The sequence below is a fragment of the Protopterus annectens genome, chromosome 14.part0 (genome assembly GCF_019279795.1).
Source record: "Protopterus annectens isolate FY-2018-M chromosome 14.part0, PAN1.0, whole genome shotgun sequence".
NCBI classification, from domain to species: domain Eukaryota; kingdom Metazoa; phylum Chordata; order Ceratodontiformes; family Protopteridae; genus Protopterus; species Protopterus annectens.
The window spans coordinates 144085947-144100067 of NC_056748.1; the positions used below are offsets into that span (position 1 = coordinate 144085947).

General features: G+C 37.5%; 1 protein-coding gene across 1 annotated transcript in view; it reads right to left on the reverse strand.

Moving 5' to 3' along the window:
• ATRNL1 (attractin like 1) overlaps positions 1–14121 on the reverse strand; it is a gene marked incomplete in the record, with an annotated part of 6064901 nt that overhangs the window by 4249726 nt on the left and 1801054 nt on the right. The window contains 1 exon segment of the mRNA XM_044055896.1: positions 13192–13279. Within this exon segment, the coding sequence (XP_043911831.1) occupies positions 13192–13279 (88 nt within the window).

Sequence of the window (14121 nt, forward strand, 5' to 3'; positions counted from 1 at the left end):
ATAAATGCTTTGGGATATATGCAGAGCTGTGTGGGACATGAAAGACTTTACCAGGATACTACTGTCATACTGTATGCATTTTCTAGAAGCATCTCTTTCGGTGACTTTTTTTTATCTAATTTCAACTGTTTAGATTTGGCAGCTTTCAAACAGTTTGTCACAAAAGAGTAGTCTAAAACTTTGGTACCCAGGTGTGTAGGTATATAAAATTTTAAAAAGCTGGCCAGAGAACACAGCATATATTACCTCACAGATAAAACTTGAGTGGGCACAAATTACCTCTCCTTATCTGAAAGTATACAATGTCTCAGGGCTGTGGAATGCAGCATGTATTTACGTATGTATGTACATATTGTTGTGTGTGTGTATATATATATATATATATATATATATATATATATATATATATATATATATATATATATACACATATATATAAGCCTGCCTAATATATTCCCCATCCACTCTGTTTTGTACAAATGGTATGTTATCCCTACCCTATTTCTGTATAGCAAAAATTGCTCAGGGTTGCAGGTAGCAAACTTTGTTTTTATTGTGCTACTACATCACAGTTTAAAAAAAAAAATCATAAATATTCCACCCAGCAAGACAGCATTTCTGTTTCTATATGTATGGTGAGGTTTAAAGTCCATGGGGGCCTACTGACTGAAAACAGGTCAGGGTCTAAGATATATTACTTGCCACTGGCTACTTCCAGAGTCATTGTATATCACATCATGCCTAAAAACGATCCACACTAGAAGTATTATATGCCACATTAGAATACGATTAACGGAAGAAAAGTGTGCAGGACTAGGATTCAACAGAGAGTCTAAACTTGAAATTCCCACAAATACTGAGAGAAACAATTACTCTTCAAAAGGATGAGATTTCAGTTTCAGTGTCAAAAATAGAGATACATAAACGAAAAAAAAATCACTGCAAATGCTAACTAGATTTTGAGCCTTTGCTGATGAGACAGAATTTGCATCGAAACTCAGAGATGCTCACAGGTGAAATAGGTGTTTCTGAAACTGAATTACTCCACAATTGTGTGCCTGTCAACAAATAAACAAGCGCAGTCATACATAAAGCAGCAAAACAGATGCTGAGTAAAGCCCTCTGCTTCATTTAGGTTTATTAACATTTTTGCTACTTTTTTTCAAACCACCTATATAAAAACATTTAACCAGCATGGATGCTGACTGACCCTTTTTGCTTCTCTGTCCCACCTATGGAGTAAGGTGTAGGTCATAGTACAGTCAGGGGCCTGGGACAGCTTCTTTTCTGGTGTTCTATGTCCATGGCAAAAACTGCACAGAGGCATCTAGAGTAAGCGTCGGATGCCTGTGCTTTCTCCAGATTCACCTCAGTGGTACTGACAGCACACAGGCTCAGCCCATAAGTGTGTATGCCTGGGGCTAGCCACTAGTCTCCCACACACAAAATACTGCAGTGAAGGACCCACCCCACAGTATTAGGACACCATGTAAGACAGCAGATTGTCAGTTCCTCAAGTGCTTCTTCAGCCTGAGCGTCCATCTCCAGACTTACTAAGCCTGTAGCATTGGTACATCCCTCTGGCACACTGCAGCATCAGCAAAGGTGCAGAGAAATGACAATTTAAAAAATTAATAACTATTGCAAGGGAAGCATTAAAGAATGAACTGAGTTAAACCTGACAATAAATTTAGACTGCCATAGCAAGGATGGTAACACAGAGGTGTGGTAACTACCTGCGACACAGCTGACTAGGATCTGAGAATTTAACTCATGTTGTTAGATTGTTGGTTATGTCAGATAAAGGAGGAATGCAGGGACAGCTCCCTCTACTGTGGGGAAGGCTGCACTGCAGAATCATGTTGCTCAAGCCCACAAAAAGTCCAGTAGTAAAGAAGACTGAAAGTTGAGGTTGAGGTGTGTGGGGGAGGGGCAGACAGACTGACGCACACTTCTGTGTATCACTGCATGTAATATACTTTATGAATGGGTGGGGCATGCACCACGGTATGCATTGCTGCATTACACTGAATACAACATGTCTTGCAATATAGTAAAGCAGGAATCACGATAGCAGCGGGATATATGGGTACTGGAATAGTTTCTTACTCCGGATCTCAAAAGACATCTTGTTAATATTCATATGAAGACCAGAACAATACCACCTCTCTCCAAGGGAGCTATAAAATGCAAGGCAGGACTCCGTAAGCACAAACAATTATGATTACAGGGAATGGCCTTCATGGGTGTCTTACCAACCAGCTCCCAGAAAGTCTTTAGCACTACAGTGATGAAACAATCCTTAATGGAAACATTTTTCATCAAAAAAGGAAAAACAAATCAATGCAACAAACATGTCAAACTGTTCTCTATATTTTTCCTACTTATTCTAATTGTTCACTCACAAGAGAATATATATATATATATATATATATATATATATATATATACAATGCAAGAAGTACAGTGGTTACATTCTGATATCATGAAAATGACAACAGCATCTGTTTTGCTGCTTTATGTATGACTACACTTGTTTTCATGTTGACAGACAGATGTTTTTAGTTGGCTTGTTAGCAGTCAGTCAGAGAAAACGTAGATGGTTGACAAGTAGAATATATTGTCACTATAGAACATCCTGTCATTAACAGAGACATGGCGACACCTCTGTAACCAAACCTTATTCCAGACACTGAAAAGTGGCCCAAAAATCACATACGGTTTATGTGGAGAGGGCATTTTTAAACTATCACTAAGGAATTGCAAGACTGTAAGTAGTATGCTGGAGTTACTGACTGCGAGATTTTATGGTATGTACTTGTGGGAAGAATTAACACTGATTGTGCTACATGTTCCAGTGACTAAAACTAGGGCCAAACACAGACTATCCACCTTGGGTGGCATGTTCCAGTTACTAAAACTAGGCCCAAACACAGACTATCCACCTTGGGTGGATACAAGAACTCATTAAATGTCCAAAAAAATGCAAATTGGAAGCATCTTTCAAAGAAACAGGTGCCAAGCCTTTACACAACCATCCCACACATCCAACCTTGGGAACCTTGCAGACATGCGCAGGAGAACTGTAGTGCTACGCTGTGGCTGTTTTGGTGCCATATCAAGAACAACAAATATGGGATATGGACAGTGGTGGTGATCACTTGCTGTTTCGCAGTGGAGAAAAAACTACGAAAAAAATGATCCGGTCACTAGGTGACAGACAGCTGTTTGCATGCACATCTGATTTCTTCTAAAATTCAGTAAATACGTACTCTGGACACACTGAGATGAAAGACAGAACAATGCATTCCATTCCGACATCTCCTAATGAGGTTTAAGCAACTCTGAAAAAAGGTTTAAACAGAAAAAAAGTTTCTACATTCCCTTTGCAACTGATAAAATACAGGGCATGTAGAGCTGTACTTATGCAGCCTACTGAGTGATAAAGGAATCAGAATGATATTGAATGCAAATCATACTTTTAAATGAGTTTTCATTACGCTGTCAAGGGCAGTTTTAGATATCCTAACAGAACACACACAGTCTTTGAAATCCTTAATGTACATCTTCTTTGAATAAAAACTGCACATCAAGACGCATTATTAAAGCACAATACATATGCATCATGAATTCATCAGAATTCTACATTACCAAGATAAAGGTTCCCAGAAGTGGCATAGAGATAGCATACGATAAAAACATCTAGAAGAAGTAAGGAAGTAAATGTCTGTATAAAACATTCTGACTACAAATACAATATATGTGGTGGGTTAGAAACGGAGGACAATACGGAGGACTAAGATCAGGTCTCTGATCATAAGTTTTAATTTTTTTGTTTGAGGTGATGCCATGAGCCATGAAAAAATCACGAGCGAAACCGGAGAGGTGAATCTTGGCATCCATATGTCAAGCAACACATCGTAAAGGGTTAAGATCGCAGACCCAACAATAATTCCTTGTAATTCAAGGAACTTCATCTGTTCCATGCACTACTAACAAAAAAAAAAAAGACCCAAGTGTTCTGACAGTTTTAAAAGCCGTAAAGCACTTAGGCAGCAGTATCAAAAAGACAGCGCAATAAATTGTCTTACGCAAAGGAAAGGCAACAACAAACTGCTAGTTAAGATAGCAGGCAGAAAGAAACAGTTTTGAATTTTGCTACTGTCATTTACAGGTCAATACTGGCAGATTTAACTACCTAACACAATACCTGATCTTAACCAGTGAAGCAGGGATGCTTAACAATTGTTAAGATCAGGTTTTGAACTATAAAAGTGCTTAACGTGGTTGTCTTTTTCATGATATCAGAATGTAACCACTGTACTTCATGCACTGTATGTATGTATGTATGTATGTATATATATATATATATATATATATATATATATATACACACACACACACACACACACACACACACACATGGGTGTAGGACTATTCACTGAAAACACATTTCACTGAAACACATTTCACTGAAAACACATTTCACTGAAACACATTTCACTGACAGTTATATATGGCCTTTTCCCCACTGTAGTGCGACCCTGGAGTTAGTATATATAGTAAGGTGGGGTTGGGAGGCACTGCCCCCCACCTATTTTAAATATTTTGAACTATATACATGGATACTTGCAATTCCAATAAGTTACTCTTTTCTGAACTTAATATATATCCAAACTATGTGGGGGCGGTGCCCCCCACACCCCCCCTTACGATATATACTAACTCCAGGGTTGCACAACAGTGGGGAAATGGCCATATATAACTTTCAGTGAAATGTGTTTTAATGAATAGTCCTAGACCCACATATATACATCTATGTTCTCTTGTGAGTGAACAATTAGAGTAAGTAGGAAAAAAAACACCAAGAATACAAATGGCATGTGGTTTACTTTGTGGTCAAGACAAAGAGCAACATAAGACGCCTCAGACACGCCTGTGTTGTTAGATGAGAAGTGATGTGAGTGAATTCCAGAAGTAAAATGGGACAAAACTAGCCTGACTAGATGACCCCACCCTAACATCAAATTCCACAGACAGACAACCTTGCAGCAAAGACCATAGAAGGAAAGATGGAAAAGGAGGCCTCGGGGTGGGAGATTGGTGTAATGGTTAAGGTGCTTACCTTAGAAGCACAAGGTGCAAGGTTTGATTCTCACATGGGGTAACTGGCTAGGCCTAAAATGGCCCATGAGGGCAGTTAGGCTAATATTAAGCTATGAGGAAAATACTGCTCCAAACATGCGTCTCTGATTATGCATTTCTCAGTAAACTTTTTAAGAAGGAAGTAGCCCTTCCCTTGTTGTTCTACAAAAATAAATCCACTGTGACATCTTAACAAAAGTGACATCATAGCACTAACAAGGAAAGAAATAACGTAACAGTAACAAACACTATTTTTAAAGCGGTTTGTTTCTCACACCCACTTTACAGATTAAATAAGTAAAAGCAACCCAGGTAAAGCAAAACAAATGATCAGCAATCAAATTAAATGGCATTTTTTTTTGAACAATCAGGCTTTTAAGATCACCCTTAAGAGTTTGTGTGTCTGGGAGTCATATTTTATGTATGGTTGTAACGATGGGAAAAGATATGCTAAGCCACAAAACACCTATTAAGAATTATACAAATCTGTGTTTTCAAGGCCATGTAAAACAAAAAGCCATAGCTTCACTTTCACTCAAATAATCTTGCAATCCTACATACTCCTGTCACACTGCATGAAACTGCTGCAGATGGTGACTGATAAACCAATACGCAGATTAGTAGAAAGTAAGACAGGAGATGAGCAGTTCAGAATCAGATGGGGATACAGCACAACGGACGTAATGAAGACTGACAAAAACAGTGGAGAAGAATGTATAGACGTGTAAAGAGTCTATCTGGGCATTCCTACAGCAGGAGAAAGCATAGCACTAGGTCCCAAGAAACCTGATTTCTGCATTCCTGCAAGTATTCATAGTCCTGGAAACAATGGCAAAATTAGTGCAAGTGATATACAAGAACCCAGTGACAAGTGTATGAGTTGTGCTCAGACTCACACAGAGGGGCTCCCAGTGGGAGTGGGTGTGCACCAGGGTTCAGCTCTGAGCCCACTGCTGTTCATACTGGTAATGGAATACATTAGCAAACGAGTTGGAGGGGACAGATCAACAAAGTTGCTGTACACAGATGATGTGGCATTTCAGGCAAACTCTTAACAAGAACTTCAGGCAAAGGATAGGCGAATGGAATGCAAAACTGAAGGCAAATGAAGTGGAGTACAAACAAAACAACTGTCTTGGCAGTAAGAAACTGAAAATTGACAGCCATGAAAATAACAGAAAAAGGTAACAACTTCAAGTATCTAAAAGGGATGGTTGAGGAGAATGGAGGTCTGAATAAGGATGTCAAAGCTAGAATCAGAGGGGCTGCACCAACTGGCCCAGGGTTGTCAGGGGTAGTGTATGGCAGAAGAATGCCAAAGAAGCTGAAAAGTGAGGTGTACAAAGAGTGATGCAACCAGTACTACTGTATGGTACAGAAACCTGGGCAATAAAGGCTGAGTAGTCAAGGAGTCTAGTAGTAATGGAGATGAAGCGCCTGCCTCATAATAATATAAAAAAACAAGAATCGAACCACTCAGATAAGCTCATAGCAAGGGGAAGATGATGACTAGCTAGAGGGGAATTGCTGTTAAGGCTTTACAATTTTAACAGAAAAGCCTCTGTACTTGGGCCTACATGCCTACAGACACACACCTGCAACATTACTTCAAAGTACACAAACATTATGTACCAAAATGCAGATTTAATTCTGTTACTAATGTTTTCAGTGCCTATCACCATATTATTCTTACCTTGCTACATCTGTACGTACACTGAGCCAGGCTGAGATTCTTGTAGCTATGATACACAACTGAATTTCATAAAAGAAATGTAATGTGCCACTCGTTTACTGTCATTCTGTATTTATGAGCATTCCAAGTGCATTTCCTAATACATGGTTGTTAGCAGACAAGCAAAAATCTCCTATGTTATTGTATGCATGTCTGCTCTGATTTTTCAAACATTTATGGACAAAAAAGTACATGGTTGTAAAAACAATGCTGGATTTGTTAGATTCAGGAGTCACTATTCAAAGGCAAAAAGCAGAAACCTGAAAATGATGAGCAAATGTCGAGAGGTAACATTACAGTAACTCAAAACTGCCTAACGTTCTGAAGGCAAGACTTTTAGAGTGCTTTTAACATCACTCCTGAATATCTTGGGAATAATTTATAAAGTAGTATCTAAAACATATGACAGGAGATATACAGTTTAAAAAAACATAAGGCGTTACACAAAAAAACAAAAAATCAGTGAGTAGAAAATATTTTAAAATGACACACGTTGGAAACAAGCATTTAAAGCTTCTACAGTAAGCTTTGTGACTTATTTCAACGTAAAAGGAAAAAAATCTAAATTAGACTTCATTAAAACAGTCCTGCTTGTAGATGTGGCTAGAAACAATCTTCCATTCCTACAAAACAATCATTTCTTATTGTCATAATCATCCTTCATACAGTTCTGTGCATGTATTATTTAACCATCTCTCCATCTGAATTATATATATATATATATATATATATATATATATATATATATATATATATAAATACATATAGAGAGAGAAAGAGAGAGAGAGAGACACACACACATTTACTAACATAAATGCACACATATACGGAAAACACTTGATCAAAAGCACAAAAACACTGAAAAGCTCACAATGTTGAAAGTCAAACTACTGAAAACCTACTTAATGTTAAGGCAAACATCCCTGCGCCCCCACACCCTATGCTATATATATATATATATATATATATATATATATATATATATATATATATATATATATATATATATATATATGGGTCTACTTTGTTTAAACGAAAGTATGTTTAAATGAATTTGACTTACGTGGACTGAATCCACTAAAGCTGCATTACAATGAATGCACGGACTGCCAAATTCCTTTCCCTGTGAAAGGAACCACTTGGCCACCATGGTGAACTGTGCCCTCTCTTCTGTTTAGTGCGATTTCAGAGTTGGTATATTTAAATAGGGGGGTGTGGGGTGCAAAGCCCCCCACTTTGGGGAGCTTACTTTTCCTCTGTTTTGGTTCATTATCATGGTGGCCAAATGGTTCCTTTCACAGGGAAAAGAATTTGGCAGTCTGTGTGATTATTATAATGCAACTTCGATGGATTCAGCTCGGGTAAGTCAAATTCGTTAAAACGTACTTTCATTTAGACGAAGTAGACCCATATAAATATATATACATAAATATATATATATATATATATATATATATATATATATCACACACACACACATCAAAAAATTTGAGTTTTTCATTATTTTCAGTTAAGTTTTTGATCATATGAATCAATGTATTTTATATATATATATATATATATATATATATATATATATATATATATATATATATATATGTTTATATCAAATGTGTGTATGACACAATATATCAACTCCGAACACCCACCTCCTACATATTAATTAGGTCAGAATGTCAAAGTGCATTTAGCAACAAAATCGCATTCGCACTTTCAAATTTTGTTTTGCAGTTCATTACTCCAAATCACGTGACTTAATGTTTTTGCAGGGGGTTGCACCCCCCCATGTGGGACACCCCCTGCAAATTATATATTCCAACTCCAAGATCTCACTACAGTGGGGAAAAGGGTAATTTCCCAATCCTATCACAATCTCTAGTCGAAACGTTGACCACATATGTGCAAATGCACAGTGGCCTTCACTGCACAGAACACTCACAGTACTGAAGGCCAGCAATACAGGAAGCAGCCAAACGGCTTTCAACATTCCCGTTTTCATGAAACCTTCATTCTATATTGTCATGGCAAACCATATATATATATATATATATATATATATATATATATATTTAATAAGTGTGTGTGTGTGTGTGTGTGTGTGTCGCACACACACAAACACACACATACATAAGAATGCTGATAGTTACAGAGGACTAATACTCAGCAAATATACGGTCTCCGTGGTGCAGAAGGATGGAGCCCTTACTATCACCTGAGACTGATTAGTGACTCAGACAGTGGAGGGACTAGGACGGTAGGGGTGTGAATGAAAAGCTTTGCCGGTTCACTCTCTTCAAGAGAGGGTTTCTGTTCATGATAAACACACATCCCTGGTGATATGGGCAGACTGCCAGTAAACCCATGCCATCTGGCGGGGGTTGGGGCTGGAGCTAGAGATAGCTAAGGCTGTTTGTGTGTGACATCACTAGCTCGGCCTACTTAAAGCATAGCAAAAATTCTCTTCTCTGCCATGCAGGAAAATGCTACGTGATGCTGCAGGCTGGTCCAATCCATATTCCACCATGTGCAGCCCCAGACCGAGAGTTTAAATATCTGGGATACTTACGGTAAAATTGTGCAACCAGTAAGCTGGAGGAATGTAAATTGGGGGAGGGGTATGAACAAATAACTGAAATGTATAAAAATATATACCTAGTTTCACAAGTACCAACTAACTCTGAAAGTGAAGCAATGGACTCTGGCCATTACTTCACATTTAGTTATTTTATCGATGCAACTCAGTAGGTAAACTGGCAAATCAACAGTTTTACTGTGAAACTTCAGAAAACAAGAACTGCAGAGGGAAATGAATGTAGAATATAGTGTGTATACCTTTAAATGCTAATACCCACTGTAATGATTAGCATGTCACATGATACAGAGACATTGTAGAAAAATTAGTGTTAGTATAGACCTTATGGACATTATACCATCTCTGTGTGTTATTTATGAGCTCATTCAAGCTAAGTGACTGTGGCTGTGGAGTGTCACAACACTAGCGGCCTACATACATCCTTGGATTCTTGAGCACTTCTGAAAAATCATGTTAGAAAGCATAAGCCCAAATGCAAATATCTTAAGAGCAGTAAGTGTTAATAAAATGTTGCAAACAGTAGTGCATTCGTCAAAAAGTTTTCTTTAAAAATGATGCATTGACAGCTACAGTTTCAATATCACCATTAACTACCCTGTTCATTAATGACAGAACCATGTCTTCATGGGATGTACCGCTGAGATTCTTGTAAAACAAAATCTGCCATGGAAAAGACAGAAGCCATCACTTAGTATCTGAAGAAACACACTTGTCATCTGGCATTTTTCAGTGGTGGGTTTCTCATGCTAACCCCCCCTGTGTTCTGATGCCTCTTTCTTTTGCAGATATGGCTGTCCTGCTCTGACAGCAAGATGAGGCTTTAACGTGACCTACCTATCCCAACATAAAATGATGGGTTCTTGCTATAGAGGCCTTTAAGATTTGTTTAGATAGTGCTGATTTCTGTACGGGGCTCCTAGTTTTTTGTGAACTTTTTTTTTTTTTTTTTTTTTTTTATTGTCTGTGGTATGTGAATGTCAGATTTCATATTATGGTTAATGACCACTCCAAGTAACTTTGTTTGGGAAATTGAAGAAATAATTGTATGGTTTGATGATGATATACTGAATAGCGGGTGGCAGTCTTCAGCTCTAGTTGGATAGAAGAGCCTGAGTTTTGTTTTGTTAGGGTTAAGTAGAAGTTGTGTATTGTTTAGCCAACATTCCACAGCACCGAATGACTGTAGGGTGATATTTTGGAGTTTTTATAGTGTTGGGGCAGCACAAAGATGGTAAAGATATTGAGGAAAGCTGAGTTAAAGTATTCAACTGCATTATCTAAATGGCGATTTTTGAGTAATGCCCCATTGCATTTTTTAAACTAGTTATGACATCTTGATCATTTTTTTCTTATTTCAGATTTGGTGGTAAGTTTTTGTGGATTTATTTGCTGTCGGAGAATGTAAGTAGAAATACGGCCACTGAGGCTGTGTGGGAGACAGCCAGAGTGTAGGGATACATTTGGCCTCTTTGTAAAGATCCAGTCCGGTATTTAACATTTGTTTGATGTTCTGTCTACTGTAGTACAAGTTTGGATGGTTTGTGAGAAACCGTTTAGGTTAATGTGGTCAGAGGGATTTTGAGAGCTGCAGGAGAGCCAATCCACATTAGTCACCCATTATAATTGTTTCCTGAGGGCAGGATGTTGCTGTCCAATTTAGGATGTGTTCTAGTGTAGTCGGATCATTCCCAGGTGGGATGTAGGCTCCCACAATGTTCAGATATGTTTTGGATTAATTATTAGTTTAGTAAACAGTATCTTGGTGGTATTAAAGTTTGGAATAGTTAGGTCTAAACTTTCTAAATTAAGACTGTTTTTGTATAGAAAGGTGATACTGCCACCTCTTTTCTGTTGTCTATCTAGCCTATGTATATTGTATCCTGGGGGAAGTATTTCATTGCTAGAGATGTCTGGTTTTAGCCAGGTTTCTGTTATAAGGCCTACATTTCTGGAGTATACAGAGCAACGGTGGTATGCAAATCTTGAATTTTGTTCATGACACTTCTGAGATTTGTATTAAGTAGTAGTAAGTCAGTACCTTTTCTGGGGAAAGTTACTAGTTGTTGGGGTGTTAAGATCTAGATGGGTTGGACTGGTTTGGGGGCCAGGGTTGGGGTAAATATCCCCTCTAAGTATGAGCTGTGATGGAATGTGAAATATAAATTTTAAGTATTTGGATATAAACTTATCATATTACTGTGTATAATTAGGATAAGATTGTTGTGTGAGTAAGGTAAATGGTACATGGTTTATGTTTGTGAGATTATAGACAGTTGGTGCTATTATTAAATTTGTAAGTTTTAATTGTAGTGGGTCTGAGAAGGAGTAGTGTGTGTAGATTGTGTGTTAAGTTGTGTATAAGGGGTTATGTTAGCCGTAATAGAAAAAAACAGCAGGACTGATGAGTAAAACGTTATCATATTGCTTATACTCACGTTTAAAGTAATAATGTTATGGGTGGGTAGGAATAATTGTTAGCTGCAACTGAGTCTTGATATGTGGTGGATTTAAAACTATTTGTCTAGTTATGACATATTACATTAAAATACGTAAGTAGCAGGTAGTTAAGTAAGAGGAGTGTGATATACAAGAGTTAGTACAATACAATGTAATTGGATAAATGGAATGATATAAATATGGATTTTTCTTTGTTGTAATTGGATTGCTTTATTTAGGGAGAGTGGCTATCTGGAAATAAGTTTAGGCATAGGAGGGGTGGGAAATGTGGGTAGGGTAGCGGAGCAGAGAGAGCCCAAGTGAAGCGAGGGCAAACAGAGGACGTAGAGTCAGTCAGTGTGCTTGGGACCAGAAAAAAATCAACAAAATGGTCTGTGTTGAAGGTAGGCAGGAAGTTAAAGGAACTGTAACCCCTTGGTAATTTTAAGTTTTAAAGCAAGCATAATTTGTTTGTTATCATACTTAGCATTGTAAATATTCAGTGCTATATACATTAGTTGGTTCCGAGTTTTACTCAGGAAATTCTTTTCTGCTGGGCCTCCAAATAAAAACGGGACAAAACATGCAGATTTACAATCCATTCAAGCATAAAACATAAAAATACATAAAAAAGTAACCTGCATCCCAAACAACAGCATTACCCTTTGTGCCAATAAAATGCCCAATTCCAACAAATTACTTGGCTTATCTATAAATGTCTAAAGTCAACAGATGATGAAAAAAGCAGTGAAGTGGATTAAACACAAAACTGGAAAACTTGAACATTTACATAGGGGTGTCTTATGGCAACTACTACTGACAGAGCTGAACAACACAGTTAAAGTTTGACAAATGCACTGCAAACAGGATAGAACTGGTTCAGTATTTCAAGTCACTAGCTAAATTATGTCCATTTAGCAGTGCAAATATAAACAGAGTGCAACAATACCGCATTTAATTGAACCGCAGCGTACTAAGGAGTTATCCGTGCACAAGTGTCTAACTGAAAAGACGACCTTGGAATAAATGCAAAATTATTACTAAGACTGCCATTTAATATTCAAAAAATACATTCCATACAATATGTTGCAGTAAATAATGGCCTACTGAAGTACGTCCGCACACGCACACACAGACAGTCGTGTGTTTTGTCCTTAAGTATGCACATTGTTAGCTAAATGCACAAACTAAACAGACAGCACCTGTGTCCTTTACATCACAGACATGCATAATCACAGTTATGTACTCATATCGGCAGAACTAGGAATTGTATTGACAGTTTTACCTGATGCAGAGTAAGAGATTGTCCATATCTGTGGAGAGGACCATTTGCTACAGGAACGACATTCCATATGCTGTTTTCTAAATTATAACTGGAAAAGAAAAAAGTCCTTTTGAGACATGTGTAACGTCAGTTACATACTGCAACAGTGAAACATGAAGAACATCTTAATATACACAGTAATCCACAAGGAAACAAACTGTGACAGGAATATAGTCAAGACACTGGCAAAGTAGCATAAAGCAGTTAAAGGGTGAATGCAGTTCAATCTCAACTACTTTTGTTAGTCAATAACAGGAATAATCTATATTTCTACAGTTATAGAGACAACACCTGTTTCAACCTTCATTCATAAGGTAAAGTCAAGTCAGGTATCCATTACCGTCTTGTAAGCTATACATATGAATCTCTGGTTAAGTAAATGTACACATCAATGAATAGCTATTACTGCCTTGTAATTTATACACATGAATTTCTGGCTCTCTAATGAAATGTCGACATTTATTTTATTTATTTATTTGCATTTGTTTACTGGGTTGGTCCACTGGGCCAAAAAGAGCCCATTTTTAGTGGAGGCCCGGGGAGAAAAGCTACACATAAACACACACAACAATAAATAAGACACAATTGGATACACATGTCAAGAGTAACAGTTGAATACATAAAGGTAAAACATGTCAATACCATAAACTTCAAATAACACAGTGCATACAGCAATTTGTGAAAATAAGTTCTGTAAGAACAATCGGGATGCAGTAGTAAACACAACACAGGTGTAAATGTCAATCAAACAACATAGGTGTACATGTCAAACACAACACAGGTGTACATGTCAATCAAATACAACACAGGTGTACATGTCAATCAAATACAACATAGGTGTACATGTCAATCAAACGCAACATAGGTGTACGTCAAACACAACATAGGTGT